Genomic DNA, 16,394 nt, shown 5'->3' with positions numbered 1-16,394 from the left:
TTGATGAGACAACTTTGCTTCTTAAATCTCTTTGTTCCACCTCTGATTGGCTTTTCTTCCTAGCCAGCTGCAACGTTAGAGAAGCATGACCAAATACATTAGATCTATAATGCTCATTGGGTGGATCCAGTTGGCTGGAATTACTGGAGAAAATTTACTTCTTGGAGCCATAAAATATTCTACTACACAATGGAAAGACTTGCTGGGCAGATTCATACCACTGTACTGCAAACATTTCAAGATTGAATCAGAACAATATCTCTCTTCTTCCAAGCACAAAACACAGCAGACTGGCCTACCCTCTCTCCTAAAAAGGTCTGGGTTCTGTAGGAGTTCTTCAGAAATCACTTAAATGCTATTTCAACTATCTCCCCTGTAATCAGAGTGTTAAAAGCAAACAGGAATCTGAAAGGTCACATGAGAAAACTTTCTCTATGCATAAAACTCCTCCTTCCTGAAATAGCAATGCTAATGTCTGATCTTTGGCATCACTGCATATTTATGTTGTATTTTGTCTTCCCTTAAAGCATCCTGTTCTGGTAGCAGTTAGGTGGTCAGGAAGCCATAGGAGGTACATGTCACAGATGGTGAGAGCTCTTGTATAAGCTCTGTAATAAAGACAAGGGGAAAGGTTACCCTAATTATTATGTAATGTATTTTCTTATCTTTACTTAAATTAGCTTGTTCACCTGTTTGTATTTCCCTTAAAACATTATTTAATTACTTGTAACATTAAGCCACATACCCTGTACACATCTTAGAAAGTTCTCATTCTGCATTGCTGAGATTAAACCAGCTAAGGTATGCCCTCAGGTTGCGTGTTTTCTGTAGAGAGGTTTAAAGAACAGGCCTTCCTACAACAGGTATTTCTAACTAGGCTTCTGCTAACCAGATCAAGCTGTGTTGTGATTTGGCTAAGACCAGACTCACTCGTATGAGTGACAACATATTTTTCTAGGGCACAAACAGCCATTGCTGCTGCTTTGAGAAATGTTCTCACAATAGAAAAGCATTTATTTAGTAGAGGAACAGCACACATATTTGTGTAGTATTGCTCAATACTGAAAGTGTCCTATTTATCTTTTAGTAAGTTTGCTTGAAAAGGACTCTGAGTGGCAGAAGGAATCATCAAATCTACTTTATTTTTAAAAATTCTCTGTGATGCATGTTGTTAGAGTCTTCGTTGATTAACGAAGGTGATTTATTGGCTTAGCTTAAAATTAACAGTCTGCCTTGTGGATACGTAAGCTCTATATGGAACTCTGTTCAAATATGCAATTGATTGACCGATTTACATGAGTCCTTAAGCTCAGTTTGAATTGTGAGTCATTAATTCACCAATGAACAATAATGATTAAGCAGTTGATCTTTTGACATCATAGTTGGGAGGAGGTTCTGAGAGGAAAAATGAAATTAAGTTAATAGTCTGATAGTGGAGACTAAATTGCCTTTCAACACACTGCAGGTGTTATCTGAAAGAAGTTGTTTCAGTCAACTCTACTTTTCTGCTATTCTTTGAGAACAATCCATCATAGTATGTTATAGTCAATGAAATGACATCAGCAGATTCAGAAGTATTTAGTTGTATGTGTAAAGAAGTCTTCTTTGGACAAATAAATTTATCAGTATGACACATGCAGCTTTTGTTCCATAGTCTGTCTTGAAAGCTTCTTATGAGGGATTCATTATGCTGATGGCAGATTGTAATAAGTGAAGATCACTTTTTTCTCCACTGCTTTTATTAGCTTGCTTAGGAACATACATTTGAACAGTGAATAATAACTTGGTTGGTATGTGTAGTTCATATAGCCTCTTGATTGATGTCTCTCCTGCCTAAAATTGGCTTGCACTGTGTCAGCTGTTAAGGGATTTGAATTACTAAGAAGTTCTAGGAAACATTATGTTTCTTTTATGAAGTTCTGTATGAGTCTGATGTATATGTGATGCATTTCTTACAGTTCCAAGAACAGGGGAGAAGACAGAGCTTTAGAAAGCTCATCCTGAATACGAGAGAAATAACATAGGAAACAGGCTGACCACTGTTCATAGCAAGTGATGCTGCTGCTTCCAAGTATCAATGAAGTTGTGGAAATTGATAATGCAATTTATCACTTTGAAAGATGATTTTATTATGATTAGCAGCAGCAGTGGTTCTGTATATTGAAAAGGAGTCATTTTAAAGAAAGATACCGTAAGGACTATGGCTTTAAATGTTTCCCTAACTTTTAAGACCCACCTCCTATCTCAGTGACACTGGTGTCTGCCAGTAGTATAGCATCACCTACAAGCGCTCGTGCCATGTTTGAATGGCTTGAAATACATGCCCTTTGCACCAGGCAGTTAAATCTCTGCGTGGTTCATACTGCCACCATATGAGATCAAATACTGCATCACTGAGGCCTTTCTGCACTTCACAAATGTGACCCCTGCTGTGTGAGGAATGCTGTTTCCTCTTCCTTTAAAGGCAAAGAGGCCCTACCTAACTGAGTTTGTCCATCCAAGTTTCCACAGTTTCTCACATAAGAAAAAGGTCATCATTGGTGGGATGAAGTACAGCCAATCTGAAATGAATCCACCTCATAGTATCCCAAAAAATTCTTTCTGTACTCCTACCAAGTCTTTGTCTTCAGCTTTTTCTTCTATTGAGGCTCTGTGGATTCTTAAATGTTTATGCCAGGTGCCTGCATAATTTACAGGGCCACAAATGAAGTGCATATGCATATGTGTAATAAATTTAATTTCTTTTATCTACTGTGCATGGGTTGATCTATGTTATGTCTTTAAAGTAGCAGTGATGAAGGATTGTTTTTTATTTGCTTATGCATAAAGCAGATTTTACATTTCTGTGTGAAAAACTATTTGCTTTCTTTGTATTGTCAAATGTAGTGTGCTCATTTTATCTTTTTCTTACTTGTCTGATCTCTCTCCACAGTCATGGAATGTACTCCCGTTAAATAGAGTTTGGTTTATACTTTGCTAATACCTCACATAAGAAAAGTTGTCCTTCCCACCCACTCAGAGCTGTCCAGCTCACTGTAGACCTTGGACAAGTCTCTTCATTTCTGCATTCTCAATCTAAAAAATATTTATAAACATGATGCATTTCTTTTGACTGGTAAAATGCTTTGAACTTCTCAGGAAGAATGGGTTGTAAAAGAGTCTTAAGTGTTCCATCCCTCTGCCATGAACAATAAATCAGCAGCTGCCATTGAGCTGGGTTACTATATATACACTTTTCAAGAATCCTTCCAGAATTCCTGTTTCCCGTCTATTGTGTTTCAAGAAATGTGCAGCTCATCTAGATTAGGCAACTGGGAAGCATCCCTTTCCATAGGCTGTTAACACTGCTTCTGAAATAAATAAATAAATAAATAAATCTATATGAGAATTTTTCTCTCTAAGGGAGATTACTAAAATATTTCTACCAGAGTCTCTTTCTTGCAGAGCACAGATTTTCTGTAGCTGGCTCTGGGTGACTCTTTTTGTTGGAAAATCTAGTAGTTTCTAGTGTGCCTACAGTCCATGGGATTTTTTAAGTCTGTTCTTAACATATCCTTGATTTTTCTGCCATGACTCTGAAGTCAATGGGAGTCTGTCTAGAAGCCTTCTATGGTTGACTTGTTGAGATAGTGACCAGTAGGTAGTCTTACTCCCAATACGAAAGATGTAAAGCAGATCTGATCTTAACCATTATGTATTTTCATGTGTGTATGTTAAGGTGATCATTAGGTTTATTACTGTTGGAGGGGCAGGATTGTTTAGGGAGGGTTTATAAATGCAAATATTTTGGTTGTTTTGTCTCCCTGTTATGCAATTCAGAAAAATCTGAATTTTAGGAGATATCTTTTTCTGAACTTTGCTCTTATTTGTATGAAACAATAATTTGGCATATAATAGTCTGGATTTCATTTTGGTTTTGTTTAATTCAGAGAAGCATTTTTAGTGGCTATGTTTGCTTACCTAGGTTTCACTTGAGAAGTAAAATTTTCTGAGCTGGGCAAGAAACTCTGAAAGCTCAATGCTAATGGTGGTGTTTGCATTAGACAAGACACAGTTCAGTGAGATGCAGTGTGCACCTTCATTGTCTGAATGTTAGCAAGCAAAATTGACACCATATGTGCCCAACTATAATTGCTCCAAGAGGGGAAAAGAGAAACATGTCAGAACATTTGAGTAACACCTAATTCAACCCATGGTTATAAATAAAGCTGATGGTTGCTTAAAAACAAAAGTAGGAAAATATTATGGTTATATTATTCCTCAGCAGTGCTTCCTACATAGGTGAACTTTATTACAGAGACAACACAAGTGAAAAGAAACATATAACAACTTTTTATGGTATTTTTATGTTATTTTATTTTTTTCGCAGTAAATAAAGTGGTTATGAGGCTCCAAGGAAAACGGCCCAGATGTTAGTAAGTTGTATGAAATTTAGTGGAAACAAGCTGTAAAAAACATAGTCATAAAACAGCCTGTCAATGCCACACATCTGGACAATGCAGCTGTATGTTCCCGCTGCTGTCATCACCCTAAGAAAACTCAATAGCCTTATTTCACCCCAATTAGGCTGCATACCAACAGAATCAGAATTACACAGGGAGGGGGTGTATTTTCACTAAGACAGACCCTGTCAAATTCCTTTCAAGAAGTTTTTATCTTTTGCTCAGGGCTAGTGCCTCAGACACTAGTCACTTTGTAGACAGTACTGCAAACTATTCCCCTTGATTTGCTATCTGTTAAATGTTTTTTAACTTATTGCTTTATAAAAAGTAATTGCTTAATGTTGCTTCTTTGTTTAAAACCTAAAAAAATGACATTTTACTTTAAGAACTATGTGTCTGTTAACCCTTACATATATCATAGAAATTTTCTCCATTCTGGTTTTATCTCATACTGTAGCAAATGTAACTTCATTTGAGGTCTTACAAACCAAAGAATAGCTATGCATCTTACATTGTTTTTCAGGAAGTGTGGCCATTTTGATCCTCACGTTGTATAACGTGAGCTAGCACTTCGTCATTTCAGCATGCAAAATATGTGCCAAATGCAATATTAAACTACACAAATAATAGTTACTTTGTTGTTTTTTTTTTTTTTCTCTGCAGGTGATAGAAATAGCCAAAGCCATTCTGGATAGGGGTGAAGAAATTCCTGTAACACTAACTGGAAAGCTGTTGAAATTTCAACTGCTTTGTCTCAAACAGAAGGACCTTCAGAGAAGAGAAGCTGAAAAGAAGGTACCATAGTATGCCTCATGGAGGATGCTTAATTAATTTTATGAAAGCACCTCCATTCTAGTGCTGTTTGCACTAGTGCTTTCTCATACTTAACTTCCTAGATCTGTAATTGGAGAGAAATGTGAATAGAAGTTTATCTTTTGAAGTTAACTAGATTTTGGAGAAGAAGCACCTACTCAAATGCAGGTGAGAGAGGGAAAGGGAAAAAAAATAAAAAGAAACATGCGAGAAGTCTTTGCTAGATTAATAAGTAGTAGTGGTTTAGCTGAGTCTTACCACCAATCAAAAATAGAGCTAGAATCTGGCTTCAGTTGAATATATCTCTGCTGAAGTAAAGGCAGGAAAGGTTATTACTTGAAAGGTATCAAAGATAGATGCAGAGCAGCACTATGAAGAAGTTATTATCATGAATCACCTCTCTGGAGGAAATTTGGAGAAGTTATCTGTTCCATCCTCCAGCCTTAGGGCAGGATAAAATACACATAAAGTATTCCTGGCAGATGTTTGTTGAACCAGTTCTTAAAACATTCTACTGCTGTGCTTTCACTTTTCTACAGCAATCAGCATTACTGCTCTACTATTTCTGCAATTTGGAAAATGTTTCTAACCTTATCAACTCTGTTTTCATTTAAACCCATTACTGCTTCACTTCTCACTGTGTACGGGCACAGTTCTTACCTTCCCTGTTACTCATTTAACTAAAAAAATACAAATATATGTCATGGCTACTAGGTTTTGATTGTCTTTCCCTCTCCTCTGAACTCTCTCCAAATAGTTCACATCTTCAAGTCTGCTTCTCAGAACTGCTTTCTAGCATCTGTAATTAAAACAAAATAAGTTGTCAGTGGTACATTTCAACAGCTTACTGAACAGTTGGCCTTTACTATAGTCCTTTGCTAGCAATCATTCGTGCAGCTGAAGACTGCTGTCATAGGTTTCCCTAGATTTCATAATTGCAGCAATAATTTACCTTGTTAATTGATCAAAAACTATAATGCAAAATGCGATGACATGGAGAGCTATGCAGTCTATGCATGTAAAAGATGCAAGAAGAAAATTATTTCATGGATTTTGTGTAGTTGAAAAGTCTGTAAATTTCCTTATCCATAATTCTATTTGTGGGAATAATTGGTGGATGAAGTATAGCACACAAGTACAAGAACATTAAATGCTAGGTGATAAATTAAAGTTGTGTCCTGTTCCCAGAGAAGTCAATTGCAAAACTGATTTGCAAATGATAATGTAAGCCACAGTAATATATGAAGAATCTGAGAAAAAAAAAAAAAGTGTTTTTAATCTCATGAGAAATTGAGAGGCTGAAGCTATAAAACATTTTTTTTAATACTGAATGGAGAAAAAAAAATGGCTTTTCTCTTAGGTATCAGTCAGTTCTGATAAATAAACTGTAAAAAAAAAAAAAAAGCATATAGATTACACACTTCAATGTTAAAATGGAGCCTTTAGCTTTGATTTAGTGAGATTCTTCTTGTAACTGTAATTTTATTTCCCTGGACAATCTGATTATAGTCGATATTGAAGGCTGAAGAATCTCTGGAACTTAGAATTTCTTTTCTGTTTTAGCCAAGCAATCTGGACAAAGTTGTCACCTCCTCTTGATTATATCTATATCAAAGTATGACAGACATGAGAGCAGCAGTTGTAGGACAGAGTCAGGAATTGTGGAGCACTCTCAGCTATGAGGATGCTCTGCAGTGCAGAAACTGGGTTTTAATTTAGAATTCTAACTCTAAGTTGTCTGCCATAAAGTTTTTAATCTCTTCTAACTAGCTTGTACAGTACCAGTTGCATTGCCAACAACTCGGGGGTTGAAACCAGGACTCTAATAGCAGATCAGTTCTCAGAAAGCCAACATAACTGTCTGTTGTGTTTTAGTTTAGTTAATATGAAGGACTGGCAGGAGAAAAGCATCAAGTGAATAAGCAAAAATAAACCATTATGAAATTTCTGTATTTCATCAGAAGCAGAAACTTGTCATAAGTTGTCAGGTGTATGCATTTAAATTAATATGCAGAAGAGAGTGTCTCTTAATTAGAAAACTGTTTCAGGTGGTAAGGTTCTGTAATATGAAGTTTAAAATAACAAAATTGCAGAATGTAAAGCTAATGGAAGATTACAAACTACACAAAAAGCTGCACCTTGTAGGGAAGGAGAAATACGACGTTGAGAGGAAAAAGAGTCCTAGAAAGGAGAGACTTTTACTTCCTGAGCTATTAAGGTCATCTAGTGTTCTTTGTTGGAATCTTGGCAAGTTCTCAAATGTCTGATTATTTGAGACTTAATTAAATAAAATGATGCAGATGCAATAGATAAAGCTGATTGTGAACTTTGTAGCCTGATGATGGTATCATCTGTTTTGGTGTGTTCATCAGCTTAGAATTCAAAGTAGTAGTATCAAAATATTTGGTTTGAAATGTCTGAAGTGGTATAAACTTGAAAAAAAATAATAAAAGGATCCACATCTCCCATTTCACAGCACAGATAGGTTGAAGAATCTCTTGAAGGCATTTCTAAATTTTACAGAAAGCAAAAAGCAGGGAAAGATTTTCTGCTTTAGTTTGAACTTGAACTATACACAGCTTCTGCAGCTGGACAGTCTGCTTTTCCAATTGGATCTAGGGAAACCAACTGTGTAGACTCAACTACCCTATCTCATTTGCATGGAGAGCTCTTCTCATTGCATTAGTAGCTTTCTAAGTGACACCAGCAGGATGGTAACAATAATGGTTTATTGTCTTTAATTTAACTTTACAATCCTTAAGTGTCATTCTTGCATAGTTAGTGCATAGCACTGCTGCTGAGTAGAAATAAGGTGAAGGCTTTCTTGCTCTTACAGCACCTCGCTTTACCTTTATATCTTATGTATTATTTTAATTTTAGACTGGCACTGAGCTTCCTGGATTTATAGTGTGAGGCTTTGGGATACTTACAAAATCTTTTTTCATTTTTACTCTTAAATTACTGAGCAGAACTCAATGTAGGTGGTTTTGTTTGAAAATAAAGAGAATGGCTGAGTAATATCCTGTGTGAAATGAGCACAGGACTCTTGATTCCATTTTATACTAGACAGGTATTTACATCAAAGAAAAATGGTGCTGGTACCATTTTACACCATACTCAAGAGTGATAACAGAGATAATAAAGACTTTAGAAAAATTGAGGTTTTGTCTTATTTCTCTTCAGTCCAGGGAAGGTTTCTGGCTGATGCAAGTGCGATAGTAGCATTAACTAAAGCACAATGATTCTTTACTTGTCTTTCTACCAGTATGCATTTCATTAGTTTTGTAGGTAAAATGTCTGCTTACCTCTCACAGTTCCTTTTCAATGTGAAGTCTTAACACTATGATTTAGTAGTACTATAATAAACTGAATGGTGTGTTTCAGAAGGGTAAAGCAGAGTATTCAAGACAGCTTTACCACATCAACATTATAGTGGCTGAGAGGGAAAAGTACTCACGTAAAAAAATTGAACTACTAAAATTTTACAGCAGTCTGCCCTTTGCTCTGTACAAAGACTACAATGATAACTTAGTTTATTCCTCTCATCAGGCAGAAGAAGAGCGACAAAAGGGAAAAGATGGAGGAAAAGAGAAACTTGGCAAGAAGGGTTCTAGTGCTAAGACATCTGAGAAAGAAAAGAAAGGAAAAAAACCAGAAATGGGCTCTCTGATGCCAGTCACTGATAAAAAGGACACCCAACTGAAGCGACGGGGAGAAGTGAAAGAGGAAGCCAAATATATTGGTATGTAAAAAATGAAGATATACTACTGATACACTTGCTAGAAATCTTGCAACTTATCTTCTGAGTACTTTGTTTTCTTTTATTTTGAAAAGTCAAGATCTATTTGGCAGTATTAAAGCCTTACCACTTTGCATTTGAAGAGGGCACTGTGTTCTGCTCAGTATTAGGATAGATTGTGCAGCCCAAGAAATAAAATACAGATGAGGTATATGTAGCATGTTGACATCAAAATGTTTTAGCATGTGTGAGATTAAAAGGAAGTGGCTAAACAAATCCTACAGAAAGCCTTTCTTTCAGAAAAAATTTGGAATAACTAAGTACATTTGTGTCAGAATCCAAAGGTGGCTTTCTCCTTGTATCATAAACTATAACAGATCTGTCTACCCTTGTCTGGGGATAAAGCCAGTTTCTGTACAAAGGGAATATGATTTCACTTGCTGTAAAAACATGTGGATAGAACTGAGACCTGAAGAAATCTACTCCAGAAACAAGCTATGTGAGGTAAAGAATAATATGCTAACTAGTGCTGAGAAAATCTTTATTCTTACATTACAAAAAATATTGGAGAATGTGCGTAGCTCTCTTCTTTAGGTCACAGTTGTATTTAATTTGGACCATAATATAGTTGAGCTACTACATCAGCATAAACGGGATCACTCCCACTGGAGAAGCACTTGCTGATTTTTTGGATGCATTATGTGTACCAGCTATTACCTAGTTGAACTGCTGCAGGCTTTCCTCGCTCTTTCATCAGACCTTCATCTGCATCTCATCTGAGATCAATTACACTATTCAAACATCTAAAAAGTGGTCCAGTGTTTAGAGCAAGTCTCAATGTCTTGAGGTTGACAAAATTATGCAAGAATAGAAGAGTAGCTATCTGCAGATAGCTCCTCATGTTCGAAGACAAGGTTTGGCTATAACATTCTTGTGATGATTTTAAGGTTTCTCAGGGCCTGAAGGCAGAAGTGTTCAAAGAAACATTCATGCCTTTAAGAATCCAACTTGAAGTGATATAGAGAACTCATGTCATCTTACTAAAATTGGTACTGAATGTACAGTACAGAGGGGCTTTGGATGGGTATTAATGTGCTTCCATTAGGCCACATAGAAAAAATTTTACCAGCTCCAACATTTCTGCTCCCTTCTGCCTTGAGGTATGGGCAGAAACATCATGTACCTGTGTAAGATATCCATACTTTGCTGCCTTATTAGTCACAGTTAATGAGAAGACAAAGTAAGGAAAATACAAATTGCCTCCAAAAACTAACAGCCATGAAAAGTATCTTTGTTTAGTATGCTTAGTGGCCTTATATGATGAACTAGTAGCACTGCTGTTAAACTATGATTTTGTTGACTTGGACTTGTCTCATTAGTCCCAAGGATATTTACAAAATGATGATATTTGCAGATTGCCTCACGTGAGAATTTGTTGAGGTATTTTGCGCTTGGTCACTCGTGTTGTATTTAATTTGTACTGAGCTGAAGCCATTTTGAACAATTCACCACATTCATTGTGCATCCGCACAGGTGGGCTTAATAATAAACGAATTGATTCTGAATCATTTAAAAAAAAATTGTATTCATTGGATTGATTTCCATTCTGAAGACAGTAAGGAACTACCTAACAATGGAAAAGATAATCTGACCTTGCTGCTTCATAAATGATAGACTAATTTGGTTGGAAAAGATCATTAAGATCATCAAGTCAAACCATTAACTTAGGACTGCCAAATCCACCTCTAAACCGTGTCCTTGAGAACCTCATTCTACCCATCTTTTAAACACCTCCAGGGATGGTGACTCAACCACTTCCCAGGGCATCCTGTTCTAATGCCTGACAACCCTTTCCATGAAGAAATTTTTCCTAATATCAAATTTAAACCTCCCCTGGTACAACTTAAGGCCATTTCCTCTCATGCTATCTCTTGTTACTTGGGAAAAGAGACTGACACTCACCTCACTACAACCTCCTTTCAGGTAGTTGTGGAGACCGATAAGGTCTCCCCTCACTCTCATTTTCTCCAGGCTGAACAGTCCCAGTTCCCTCAGCCACTCCTCATAAGACTTGTGCTCAGGCCACTTCACCAGCTACATTCTCCTTTTCTAAACTTGCTCCAGCACCTCAATGTCTTTCTTGTATTGAGGGGCCTCAAAACTGAACACAGGTTTCAAGGTGTGACCTCTCCAGCACCGAGTACAGGGGGACGATCACTTTGCTAGTCCTGCTGGCCCTACTATTTCTGATACAAGCCAGGATGCTGTTGGCCTTCTTGGCCACCTGGGCACACTACTGGCTCGTGTTCAGCCACTGTTGATCAACAGCCCCAGGTCCTGGCAGAAGCCTGGCAGCTTTCCAGCCACTCTTCCCCAAACCGGTAACATTGCATGGGGTGTCATGACCCAAGTGCAGGACCTGACACTTGTCCTTGTTGAACCAACCTCATACAGTTGCCCTCAGCCTATCAATCCAGCCTGAACTGGTATTACCGGGGTTAATTATGAGGGTTTTGACAAGGAGTCCATCTAGGAAACGTGAACCTGTTGAGCAGGGAACAGCCAGCAGTGAGTCAGCTCATACCTGCAGCTAATCCTTCAGAATTATTACAGCTAATGTAATCTCTTGTAATTTACTCTGTATGTGCTCCCTGGTCTGCTTTATGCAGGATGAAATAGGATAGCTTAAACTACCGTTAAAGCATGTGAGTGTGCCTTGACATTACACTTCTACTTGAAGAGAAGGAATTACAGAAATGCTGCTACAGTTAGCATTCTGCTTTTAATCAGCTTCTCCAGTTTTTCTCCTGATGCTTCTCTGAACAATTATTACTTCTGACTTCTATTCTTCCTGCTGAGTTCTAGGTGGTTTGCTACAGAAGACTTCAGTCTAGTGCACATAATATTTTTAAACTTATGTCGTTATCCCAGTGAGGGTATAAAATAACTGTTTCTGTTACCTTAATTTGCAGTATCCCTACAGCATCAAAAAAAAAAATGAATTTTGTTTAGCTGTTGAATGTCTGTGCTCTAATCTGTTTTTGTTGTGTTTTGGACAGATGATGAACCAGATGATGGTGCCCATCATTACTTTATAATTTTGGATTTCCACAACCCTCAGCTGTTGCTTGTGATGTTTCAGCTTGGGATTAACATTTCAAGTGTAATTAGAATTTCCTCTGAGAATTATGAGCCCTTGCAGACATACTTGGAAGGAACAAAACTTGAAAAAGAATCTTTACTTTCACCTGAAGGTAATCTGGTCATATCAACAAAATCTGTGTAGAAAGGAGACTATTTTATGTTCAAGCAAAGACTGTTCCTCCTGTGTTTTTCTCCTTCTCCGTGCCTTGTGTTTGCACATAGTACCTGTCAGCAGCTGTGTTTGTCAGTGCAAAATTGGTATTGCCATTGGTTGGTCACAAAACCAAATAGTTTGCCAGTGCAAAAGCTTGCCTGATCTGGAGAGTAGAAAGGGATTGACTATGCAGGCAGTGGCTGCTGCCACAGTTTTCTGCAGCAGCCACCAAAGAACATTTTATCAAATGCATACTTCTATGAATCATTAGCCAGGAAAGTGTGTTGCTAAGCAAACTTGTCTCATTTGGTAATTTCAAGGGAAGTGCACAGCTGACTACTTTGGGACTGTGGCCCCAGTCAGAGAAGAATATGCCACAGAATAACACCCTGCGATTGTACTCAGCTGTCCTCAGGTTGTAACACCTATATTGAACTGGCATCCTAGTGAACACCAAGCTAGATATGAGTATCAATGAAGGGTAACCATACTGACCTGTAGTAACATAGCCAGTAGATCAAGGGAAGTGGTTGTTCCCTGTTACTTAGCTCTCATGAGAACAAGAGTTCTGGGCTCTACAGTACAAAAAAGATATTAATAAACCTGGTTGAGTCCAGCAGACAGCCACCCTATTAGGAGTGGCTGAAGGAATGGCTTGCTTGATCTGGAGAAGAGAAGGCTTACAGGGCACCTAATAGTATCCTTCTAACACCTCTGAGAAGGTTACCAAGAACACAGAGCAAGACTCTTCATTGAGGTACATGGAAGAAGAAAAAGCACTTGTGACCTTTGGAAATCCCAGGCCTCAGAAGACATGGGGAGAGGCTGGAGGATGGAAGACATATCCTTGGTGGAAGAGGATCAGATCAGGGAATACAAGCAAACTTGACATATGTAAGTCCATGCAACCTGGAGAGATGCACTCATGCATATCGAGGGAGCTGGCTGTGATGTTGCTGCAATCCCACTCTTAATAATTTTTGAACCATCGTGGCAATTGGTAAAGAGGATTGGAGTAAAGTAAGTGCCACTTCTATCTTCAGAAATGGTGGGAAGGAGGACTCAGGGAGCTCAGGGCTGCTCAGACTCATCTCGATCCCTGGGATGATGAAACAGCTAATTCTGGAAGCAATTTCCAGGCACATGAGGAACAAGAAGTTGATCAGTCAGCATAGATTCACCAAGGGGAAGTCGTTCTTAGCCAGCTTGATAACATTCTATGATAAAATTACTGTCTTGGTAGATGAGACGAGCAGTTAATATTGCCTGCCTTGACTTCAGTAAGACCTTTGGTACTGTCTCCTCACAAAGAAGCTATTGAAATATGGGCTGGATAACTAAACACTGAGATGGATTGAAAAATGGCTGGATGGCCTGGCCTAGAGGGTAGTGATCAGTGGTATGAGTCCTGCTCAACATCTTCATTAATGATCAGGATAGTGGGTCAGAGTATACCCTCAGCAAGTATTCTGATGATACAAAACCGGGAGGACTGGTTGAAACACCAGAGGATCATGCTACTGCTCAGAGGGATCTCGACAGGCTGGAGAAATGGGAAGGCAGGAACCTCAGAAAATTGGACGAGGGCAGAGGCAAAGTGGTGCACCTGGAGAGAAATAACCCCATGCATGAGTTCATGGTGGGGGCTGACTGGCTGGAAAGTAGCTTGGCAGAAAAAGACCTAGGCAGGATGGCATCAAGTTGAACATGAGCCAGCAATATGCCTTTGTAGCAAACAAGGCTAACGGTATTCTGGGCTGTGTTGGGTCAAGGGAGTTGATCCTTCCTTTCTGCTCAGTACTGGTGAGGCCACACCTGGAGTTCTGTGTCCAGTTCTGGGCTCCCCAGTACAGGAGAGATATGGAGCTACTGGAGAGAGTCGCATCATACAACGACAATGATTTTTAAGGAACTGGAGCATCTCTTCTATGAAGAGAAGCTGAGACAGGTGGGAATGTTTACCCTGGAGAAGAAAAAGCCCAGAGGGGTCTTATCAATTGATATAAATGCCTGAAGGTAGGATGCAAAGAAGAGGAAGCTGGGCTCTTTTCAGGGGTGTTCAGCGACAGACCAAGAGGTGATGGTAGAAACTGAAACACAGGGTTTTCTGAGTTGGTAGCTATAGTTGCTCCTACATGTGTTTTTTGGCTAATAATTATGGTTCCAGTTACAAATATGGATATTGACTTTCTGCAGTGTTCTCTGTGATACTGGAAAATCCCTTGTGATAAATTCTGACACTGCTGAGATGTCACAAGCAACCCAGTAAATTGGAGGATTGATGTCCTGGGTGCGTTGGGTAGGAGAGAGAGTTATGAGAGTCGGTTATGTTGGAGTGCTAAAGGACATGAGATAGCGTGGTGTGACTCACTGCCATTCTGACCACTGATGAATATAAAGTATTTACCTATGAGTGTTGTGAAGGATGAACTATGTTAGTGTGCTATTCCTTCCTTCCCATTTCTGTTGACCAAATGAGATCACAGAATCACAGAATGGGTGGGGTTGGAAGGGACCTCTGGAGATCATCTAGTCCAATGTCTACTCATTTACAGGTTAGATTGCATGGGCACTAGGGAATCTGTCCCTAAAGGTGCCAAGGTGAGCAATATGAGTTATGTAGGTTTAGCTTTTAAGATGTAGGAAATCACAGCACCAACTGATGGACTCAAAGAAGTCATGTCATGTCCGAATTTGTTTGATGAGCAATCTTACATCTGGGAGAAGAATGAGAGGAAAACATATTTTCCATCTTCTTATAGTTTTGTTAGAACTTGTAAAATTTAAAGGTAATGTCTTACTATAAAATAGTTGAAAGTGCAGAAAGCATGGGTTTGTTTATTTTCATTTTATTTACACCACCAGCTCAGGGTATGGGGGCATCAGCAGGTTTCCCCGTATATTTCCAAACTTATAGTTAATTTTATTATATTTTCTTTGTCTTGTATGTATAATAACAAGAAGATTTTAGTCAGCTTAGACAGTTAATGAGTAAAATTTGTAAGGAAACTTGTTAAAGGGGGAAAATATGAATATAGATGATAGTATATTCTGTAAGTAGTATTGTAGGTAGTAATGCAAGGTTTTACTTACTAAGAATGGGTAGGTTGCATAGTAAGAAAACAGCTTGGCTAAACCATGCATTCTCTGGGGGCCTTAGATATAAGGAAGCATTTAAGAATTAGAAATAGGTCAGGTCACTAGAAATGAGAATATGTGTTTATTATGAGCCTATTGGCACAGGATCAGAAATGTCAAGATACAAAATGGGATGCAGGAGAACAACCAAAAAATATGTTTGTCTGCTGCTCAGCAGAGAAGGAGAACTGTCAGGAGGTGATCCTGAGAAGGCTGGCAGTGGTCAATGTTTGAAGGAGGCTTTTGGTACTTCTTGCTGGCATGTGTGTTATGAGGAGTTAATCTATTTTAATCACAAATACCTTTGCAGACAGGTGATAGTTATAACCAACCACAATTAATGCTGCTAGCAGAAAGATTCAGCTTCAAATTGTGGAGGAATAGATAAAATAATTGAGTGCTACTGAGCTAACGTAGAGAACTTTTCTGATCAGCTAATTCAGACTAATTTAAACTGTGTTCTGTTTAAAGATCTGCCTGCCATTCTCATTTATATTTGAGAATTCTTATAAAGTGAGACAGTGGAAAAAGAGCTGTGAGGAAGAGGGAAAGGAACTCAAATAGCCATGGCACTGTAATCTGGTTAATTTCTGTTTCTGGAAAAACACTGGAACAAAAGTGAGGGGATGAGTAACAGTTAGTGTATGCTGTTCAAGACAAATCATGTCAGACAAATTTAACTTCCTTACAAAATGAAGTACTGGCTTTCTGCACAGAGGAGTAGTCTGTGTTGTATATTTGAGTTTTAATAAGGCTATTTCATTTATATGAAAATAAATATATACTAGGTGCAGTTCCATTCAAAAATCTTGGCCTCTGTAGAGTAAGTAGGTTTACTATCAAATAGAAGGATGCATGGAGTGGACTCAAGGGAATTTGTGCCGGGTCTGGTATTATTTGGTATTGTCATGGATATTGGAATAGGGGGTGTGATTCAAATGCAAAATATTTTTGACAGAATGGA

At 38.3% G+C, this 16,394-nt stretch overlaps 1 protein-coding gene across 5 annotated transcripts in view; it reads left to right on the top strand.

Moving 5' to 3' along the window:
- Nucleotides 1-16,394, top strand: part of SPAG17 (sperm associated antigen 17) — a 111,169-nt gene that overhangs the window by 14,724 nt on the left and 80,051 nt on the right. For all 5 annotated transcript variants that reach the window (XR_010475685.1, XM_065077848.1, XM_065077864.1 and 2 more), the window contains 3 exons: nucleotides 5,106-5,237; nucleotides 8,805-8,997; nucleotides 12,054-12,248. Coding sequence is in view for 4 of the 5 variants with exons in the window: in XM_065077848.1 (XP_064933920.1) it covers nucleotides 5,106-5,237; nucleotides 8,805-8,997; nucleotides 12,054-12,248 (520 nt within the window). In the remaining variant the exon portion in view is untranslated. The remainder of the gene's footprint in view (nucleotides 1-5,105; nucleotides 5,238-8,804; nucleotides 8,998-12,053; nucleotides 12,249-16,394) is intronic.

The sequence above is a fragment of the Columba livia genome, chromosome 1 (genome assembly GCF_036013475.1).
Source record: "Columba livia isolate bColLiv1 breed racing homer chromosome 1, bColLiv1.pat.W.v2, whole genome shotgun sequence".
NCBI lineage: Eukaryota > Metazoa > Chordata > Aves > Columbiformes > Columbidae > Columba > Columba livia.
Note: the sequence above shows the minus strand (reverse complement) of the source record. Positions and strands in the feature narration are given on the sequence as shown.